Source organism: Octopus bimaculoides, chromosome 8 (assembly GCF_001194135.2).
Source record: "Octopus bimaculoides isolate UCB-OBI-ISO-001 chromosome 8, ASM119413v2, whole genome shotgun sequence".
NCBI classification, from domain to species: domain Eukaryota; kingdom Metazoa; phylum Mollusca; class Cephalopoda; order Octopoda; family Octopodidae; genus Octopus; species Octopus bimaculoides.
The window spans coordinates 56776648-56785008 of record NC_068988.1 but is presented as its reverse complement, the minus strand read 5'-3'; the positions used below and the strand labels follow the sequence as shown (position 1 = coordinate 56785008).

At 38.4% G+C, this 8361-nt stretch overlaps 1 protein-coding gene across 1 annotated transcript in view; it reads left to right on the top strand.

Annotated features, from left to right (window-relative positions):
• Window positions 1-8361, top strand: part of LOC106876126 (G protein-coupled receptor kinase 5) — a 383600-nt gene that overhangs the window by 332069 nt on the left and 43170 nt on the right. The window contains exon 6 of the mRNA XM_052969852.1: window positions 674-766. Coding sequence (XP_052825812.1) covers window positions 674-766 — 93 coding nt within the window. The remainder of the gene's footprint in view (window positions 1-673; window positions 767-8361) is intronic.

The window sequence follows — 8361 nt, the reverse complement described above, 5'->3', positions numbered from 1 at the left end:
ACACACACACACACACACACACACAGATTGGGCATAATAATGGAAGCACCTTAAAATTTCAAACAAATTTATTTTAATATGGGATAGGACCACCTTTGGCAGTAATTACAGCTTGAATTCAACAAGGTAAGGACTCGTACAAAGTTTGAATTGTTTCCAAAGGAATTTTTGTCCATTCTTCAGCTAAAATGGTCTCCAGTTCTTGTAGTGATGATGGTGGAGGATATCGACTCCTTGCTTGTTTTTCTAAAATGCACCATAAATGTTCACTAATATTGAGATCTAGGGGACTGTGGTGGCCAAATAAGATGTTCAACTTCACTAGAATGTTCCTTGTGCCATTCAGTAACACATTTAGCTGTGTGAATTGGTGCATTATCATCCTGAAAGATTGCGTTTCCCTGCAGAAACAGTTCCACAACCATAGGATAAATTTGACCAGATAAAATGCTTAAATAATCTTGACTATTAATTTTGCTACGAAGGGAAATCATTGGGCTGGCAGATTTCCACGATATAGCCCCTAGATCATCACAGATCCTCCTCCATGTTTAACAGTTGGAAGAAGGCAGTCTGGGTGTGTTTGTTCCATGTCCTCTTTTAATAACTGACTCCAACATCAAGTTTAAATTTTGTATTATTTTTCATTCATTTTTGTTTCTTTCTGTTTCAGAATAGCCAGAGATTATTTAAGCAAGCAAACATTTTCAGAATTCTTAGAATCAATGTATTTTAAACGTTATTTACAATGGAAATGGTTAGAGAGGTAAGTGATTCTTATCTATACATTTACTAACTCAGTGCTCCAGCATGGCCTCTTAAACAAGGCTACATCAAACTAAAGAATTAAAAAATAATATATACATGTATGAGGCAAGTGCTGAAAAGTTCCTGGCTTTGGGTGAAAGAAAATACAGGAGGATCAGTTATGATTTTATTCAATATATTCCCCTCTCAGATTCATACTCTTATTGCAGCAGTCCTTCAGTTTTTCTAAGCCCTGTAGAAGAACTCAGAAAGTTAGGCCTCCAACCAGGCCATTTGCAATATCCTTAAAGCCAGGAACATTTCACTACCCCCTCGTAATATCTGTAAACACACTCTTTTATGAGCATCTTATTCATTTAGCATACATATTCCGTACTGGCATGAGTTTGATGGTTTAACAGAATCCAACAAGCCTCAGAGCCATGTTGAGCTCCAATGTCAGCATCGGCATGGTTTCTGTGGCTTCTATGACCTTCCTATTGCCAACCATTACACAGCATGAACTACGTGCTTTTCTTTTTCATATCCTCAATTCAATGCCAGTGAGGTCCCCGTGCAGCTTGCAAAACTATGAAACCCCAAGAGAGCCTCTTAACTCTTTAGATCAGTCTTTCATAATATTTTTGATTTAGTGGCACATTAAGGATTAAGCAAAAAAATACTGGTGCATTTTGTATGGGATTTTGAAAATTGTTGCACACTTTGTACAGAAAGTTAAGTAAAACTATATATTTAAAGTAGAAAATAATATTTAGAAAACTATTGCTGTCTAGTAGAGTAAAGACCCCCTTCGGTCATGAATAACCATGGGATTGCACCTATAAAGTTCCCCTCCAAGGCACAAGTCTGAACAGGGTTGTTTATGGAAGACCAGCAGTCACCCATGCTTACCAGCCTCCCCTCTCTACACCACCAATGTTATCCACAAGAAAGGCACCAGTGATGTCACAGCTGAGTGAACTGGAGCATCATGAAATAAAGCGTCTTGCTCAAGAACACAACACAGCTCAATCGAGGAATCAAAATCACTACCTCATGATAGCAATCCTGACACTCTAACCATGGAGCCATGCACCTTCACTCCTTGGCTTTGAGAGGAAGTGTAGAAATGAGTCATTGGTTGGCCTAGGGCTATAATATAAGACAATCATCTATGTCTCTTACTATTATAATTAACTTGACGTATTATATATAACATTAGTTGAAGACATACATGATTGTCTTATACTATAGACCCTAGGCCAACCAGGCCTCATTTCTATTCCTCCCCTCACAGCCAATGAGTTTTATCTGGCAAGTTGTTTGATGACCCTGTCAGTGCTGGTGCCACATAAAATGTACCCAGTACACTCTGTAAAGTGGTTGGTGTTTGGAAGGGCACCAGCCATAGAAACCAAACCAAAACAGACTATGAAACCAAGTGTGATTTCTTATTTTACCATTTACCAGCTCCTGTTAAAACCATCCAACACATGCCAGCATGGAAAACAGACATTAAAGGTTGCTGATGATAATGATGATGATCAATATATATATATTCATCCACTAAATTCACTCAAGGCATTTTCTTAAATTGTCATACAGTGGGATTGATCCTAAAACCATGTTGTTGTGAAATGAGTTTAACCACACAACCATATGTGTGCCTTACTGAAGATCCCCTCCACCTTTTTATTCAGAAGTGCAGTGCCCATGACACTTTACAGGACCTTAACACCTGGTAGAAGGGAGGGATTTTCCCCCCACAAACTGGAGTCTTGGACCCAATGCCTGCAAGAGAGTGGATATAAGCCAGGTGTTGGTGTTAAACTAGGCAACAGATTAAGGCCACCGCCCATGCAAGTTGGCTTCTGCAGGATTTGAATTCAGAATGCAAGGTACTAGAATCACTACTTCTGTGCATTTCATCTGACGCTCTGCCGACTCTGCCCAGTTCCCCACTTAAACCAAAGATAAATATATTCCTGTTGAATATTGCATTGAACTTTGGTTGTTGCTTGTTGGGGTGGTTTGGCTTGGTCTGGTGGGGAGAAATATTCCCCTCCAAAATGATTCTTGCAGATCCTCCAAGACCAGTGAGATCTACATTGTTAGTGATCCTCACAAGCAGTCAGATGTTATCGGATGCAGGACAGGACAGGGAATTTGGGAGGGATGACATCTTAGAGAAACAAAGATTGGGTGTGGTGGTTAGTGACCAGGGGGTGGTACAGAACCTGCAGATGGTTGACACGATTGTGGAATTGACTGGGAAACTTTTACCTATCTTAACATTGTATAGAAAAAGTGGGATTGAATTCCTTTGAGACCTTATTTCAAATGAGATACACAATCCATGTGTCATTAATATAATTTAGATTATAGAGCTTCTTTCAGTTTCTGTCTAGCAAATCCACTCATAGGGTTTTGGTTGGCCTGAGTCTATAGTAGAAGACACTTAACCAAGGTGCTGTGCAGTGGGAGAGAACACGGAACCATGTGGTTGGGATGCAGCATTTTCTTTTTCAGTCAATGGATATTGAAATCAGTGATTTACTTGTCACAGAAGTATAAAAGAATGTAAACATGAAAAAGTTTTGTAAAGGATTACAAGTTTTATGTAATAAAAATTGTCTCACCTTAAATACACATACATTTGGTACATTAGATTTACATGAAACTACATATGCAAAATGACAAAGACAAATAACATTAGTTTGAATGTTTGTTCATTATTCCCATTTCTTAACTCTTTTAACATATTCCTACAAAAATAGAAAATCCAGAACAAATCATGTTTGGTAATCAAAGCTAACCCAGTGTTGATATAGAATGTGTTTAACTAAAAAGATCAACACCAGGTTGATGGTTGTACTGGATTTTTTTAAGGAATATGTTAAGAGAATTATGAAAGGAAAATAATGAATGCAAAGTTAAGCTCATGTTATTTATTTTGTTGTCTCTGTTGTGTTCTCTTAGTGTGTGTATAGTTTTTACATCTAGATGTATTGAATGTATGCATATTTACAGTAATATAAGGTGTGACAATTTTTATTACACAAAACTCGAAATCCTCTACAAAACTTTCAGTCGTTAGACTGCGGCTATGTTGAGACACCACCCTGGAGGATTTTAGTTATACAAATTGGACCCCCAGTACTTATTTTTTAAGTCTGATACTCCATCACTTAGTTACAGGGATGTAAACACACCAACACCATTTGTCAAGAGGTGGTCAGAGTACAAACACATATGATGGGCTTCTTTCAGTTTCTGTCTACCAAATCCAATCACAAAACTTTGATTAGCCCGAGGCTATAGTAAAAGACACCTGCTAAAGGTGCCATGCAGTAGGACAGAACCTGAAACCACGTGGTCGGAAAGCAAACTTTCTACCACCTAGCCACCTCTGTGCCTATGTTTACATTCTTTTAAAATTCTGTGACAAATGATCACTGATACCATTGTCGGTTCATAAGAAGAATTCGCTCCATCATCAAGAGATGACATTTAAGTTAGCACAGATGAAATCAAGATAGGCAACAACGTAATCAAGACTGACAATAACAAATTTGAGACTGGTGATGATGAATTTACGGTTGACATTTGAGATTGAGGTTGATAATTATGAGGAGATTACGGAGGAAACCCTGTATATAAATAGTTGAATATATCATCATCATCATCATCATGGGTCAGATGAGAGTATGTTGAGGCAGAGTTTTTTTTAAGGCAGGACATCCTTCCTGTTGCTAATCCTCATTTGTTTCCAGATGAATTAAACATTAAAAATCTCCCAGTCTGTCAACAAACAGCTCCTGATATACTTATGTGGAGAACAGAGCTGGGATGGTCATCACAGTCAAAGCCAGTTCTTATTTAGAGTTACTGCCCCACTAGATGACTCAAGCAGAAGCATACCTCATTCAGATATTTCATTTTGGAGCTAGTTTCTATGCCTGGATGCCCCCTCTTATCGCCAATCACTTTGCAAAGGTTGCTATGTCCTCAACAAGACCAAAGTCCTCTTGATATCATATTTCCTCTGTTATTTTTCCAACCTTTTTTGCAGAGTATATTGGGTAAATTTGATCATAGCGCTGGCACTAATAGAAAAAAACATGTGATATGTGTGTAAAACGGTCTCCGAATTAAAACACAACTGGTCAGACATTCTTGTGTGGGACCACAAGGAAAGATATCCTTAATTCATCCACTACAAATGATCACGATATCTAGGGTTCTAAACATTTGCATGCATCCAAACATGCAAACAAACAAAGAATATTGGTAGAACTCAAAAATTAAAACAGCCACCGAGTTAAAACAATTGGCCAATTATTGTTGTGTGGAACCACAAGGAAAAGATATGTTCTGTTGTGGAAATCGGCCACCCTCAGGACATCAATGCAGTGAGAAAAATACAAGAGGAAGAGGACATCAATGGAATAATGACAAGAGTTTGCAAATTCTTAATTCGTACACTACAATTGATCTGACCATGATACATGGGACCACAAAAATTTGCAAGACCTTCCTAAGATTTAAAGGATGATGGTTTAAACAAAATATTTACCTTCACAACTTTGCTACGAAGTAAGAGGCCGGTTAAAATCTTTTCTAAATTAAAAGGAGAAAGAACTACATACACACACACACACACACACACATATATATATATATATGTGGGGGGGGGGCTGTGTGATTAAGAGGTTTGCTTCTAAACCTCATGAATTTGGGTTCAGTCCCACTGTTCAGCACCTTGGGTAAGTGTCTTCTACTATAGCACCAGGCTGACCAAAGTCCTGCAAGTGGATTTGGTAGACGGAAACTGAAAGAAGTGCATTTCATTCATATACACACTCACTCACACATACACGTGTGTGTGTGTGTGTACATGTGATGGTTGTAAACAAGCATCACCATCATACAAGCAGTGTTGTTTGTTTCAAACCTTTTGTAGAAGACATATCTGGCCACAAGAGAATATTACTTTGCTAGGAAACAGGTGAAGGTTGGTGACAGGAACAGCATCCATCTGTAGAAAACCTGCCTCAACAAATTCCATCTGATCTGTGCCAGCATAAAAAACTAAACATTAGAACACTGATGATGATGGATTAGTTTATTTATATGCCATAATGCAGTGATGGCATTACATCTGTACTTCTGTGAGTTGCCACTTGTACCATTGCAAAGTGATAGCAAGCAGTTGCTGTAGTTCATAGTTGCAGCTGTATGTTGCCACTTGCAGCATTGCACTGTGATGCCAGTTGTTGTGGTTAATGCATTGTTTCAGCTGTGTTGCCACTCGCACCAGTGCATTGTGATGACAGACAGTTTCTGTATGTTGCCACTTGCAACAGTATGCTGTGATGGCAGACGGTTGCGGTATGCTGCCACTTGCAGCATTGCATTGTGATGGCAGTTGCTGTGAATGATGCATTGTATCAGCTTGCGTTGCCACCTGCACCATTGCTCGGTAATGGCAGGCAGTTTCTGTATGTTGCCACTTGCAGCATTGCACGGCAATGGTATCTCTCACATGTTGCCATCTGCACCATTACACCATGATGCCAGTCACCATCATCGTTAATTCTTTGCTACAACTGAAATAGCTGTTTTGTATGCGAGTAGCCTCAAAGACTACCGCCTACTGCATCCACATAGCATCGAAAGATTTAACTCATTGGCAACGGAATTTAATATTGGAACGGTGATACATGGTAGTGGTAGTGTTCGTGGTTGTGGTGGTGGTGGTGGTGGTAGGAATACTGGAGTAGTGTTCGTGGTAGTGGCAATCTATATATTACAGTCTTTCTTTGCCTGTAGGTGTGTATTATCTCATTGGAGTCTGTGATATCTCGTTATTAGATGATTGTCTGTGCAGATACAGCATTGAAGGGGTTAACAGACAAAGCCAGTGATTCACAGTCAGTCGCCGTATATAAAAACGGTATATGAATCAGCTCTGCTAGCAGCTGTAGTCTACGGAATATTGTCTTCATGTATGGGTGACATAACAGCTATCTCATTAGTAGCTTCCCCCCACCCCTTTTCTTATTTTAATTTTATTTTTTTACTTTTCTCCAGATATTAAGTATCAGTCTTGCTTTCTCCCCCCACCTCTCTCTCTCTCTCTCTCTCTCTCTCGAAGGGTTATAATTTAACCACTGCCAACGTCAGCTTCAACTTACCAATATGTTAAGTATAACAACACTTGTCACCATACTGATCATGAAATAGGAGACATCTCCATATTACCATATGAACTATAAAATATATAAACATTAATAATAATGATATAACATAATCACAATAATAATAGTAACCTGATATATGTATATGTATTACAAATTCATATATATATATATATGTGTGTGTGTGTGTGTGTATTTATGTGTGTGTGTATAAGTATATATATAACAAAATCAGCTACTGTTTATACAGGAGCAGTATAATAATAATAATGGTTTCAAATTTTGCCACAAGGGCAGCCATTTTGGGGGAGAGGGTGAATCAATTACATGGACCCCGGTGTTTTACTGGTAGTTAATTTATTGACCCCGAAAGGATGAAAGACAAAGTCAACCTCGGCAGGATTTGAACTCAGAATGTAGCAACAGGTGAAATACCACTAAACATTTTGCCCAGCAGGCTAACAATTCTGCCAGCTCACTGCCTAATAATAATAATAATAATAATAATAATAATAATAATAATAATAATAATAATAATTGTGTCTTCATTGGCCACAAGGGTCAAACACAAAACAAATAGGGATAATACAAAACTGGGGACATGTGGGTTTTGACACAAAAATCAAGTAAAGAATAAAATAATAGTGACAATTAACAATACAATTAAACAATAAAATTTCCCAAAAGGAGCGAGTTCCTCACAGGGACAACTGAGGAACCCCACACATTCTGGTTATCCCGACTGCAAGATGCACCTCAGTAGGCGCCCCTCTCCTTTTATATAATTTCCATCAACCTTAATTTTATTTACAAGGTATAAGTCAACCTACAACTATAAAAAGTAACACTAGCCCAAATGCCACCCCCTGTGATTGAACTGGAGACTTCATGATTACAAAGTAGACTTCTTAACCATTCAACAATACTGTGCACACACACACATTGCTTTTGTGCTTGATTTGCAACATTCTTGATGTGAAATTCTGTTCTGGAACTGTTCTTGTAAGTTGGAAGGGTCATTTTGCCAATACCCACAAGACAGACCCCATATAATGAAGTCATGTGTTAATCAGTTACCTAGCTGGGTACCAATAATAATTTCTAAATTTTGGCACAAGGCCAGCAATTTTGAGGGGTGGGGCAAGTTGACTACATTGACCTCGGTGCTCAACTGATACCTATTTTTTCGACTCTCACAGGATGAATAGCAAAGTTGAGCTTGGCAGAATTTGAACTAAGCACACACACACACACACACACACACACACACACACAACCCCATCCCTCTGTAATCAATAGATTAGGTAGCTAAATAGATTTTAGATATGTTAAAATAGAAGCTTCTCTCCATGACATCAAGTTTTAATGCATTTATCACTGCATTTACATATACCATCTGTGCCATTGCTGTTGT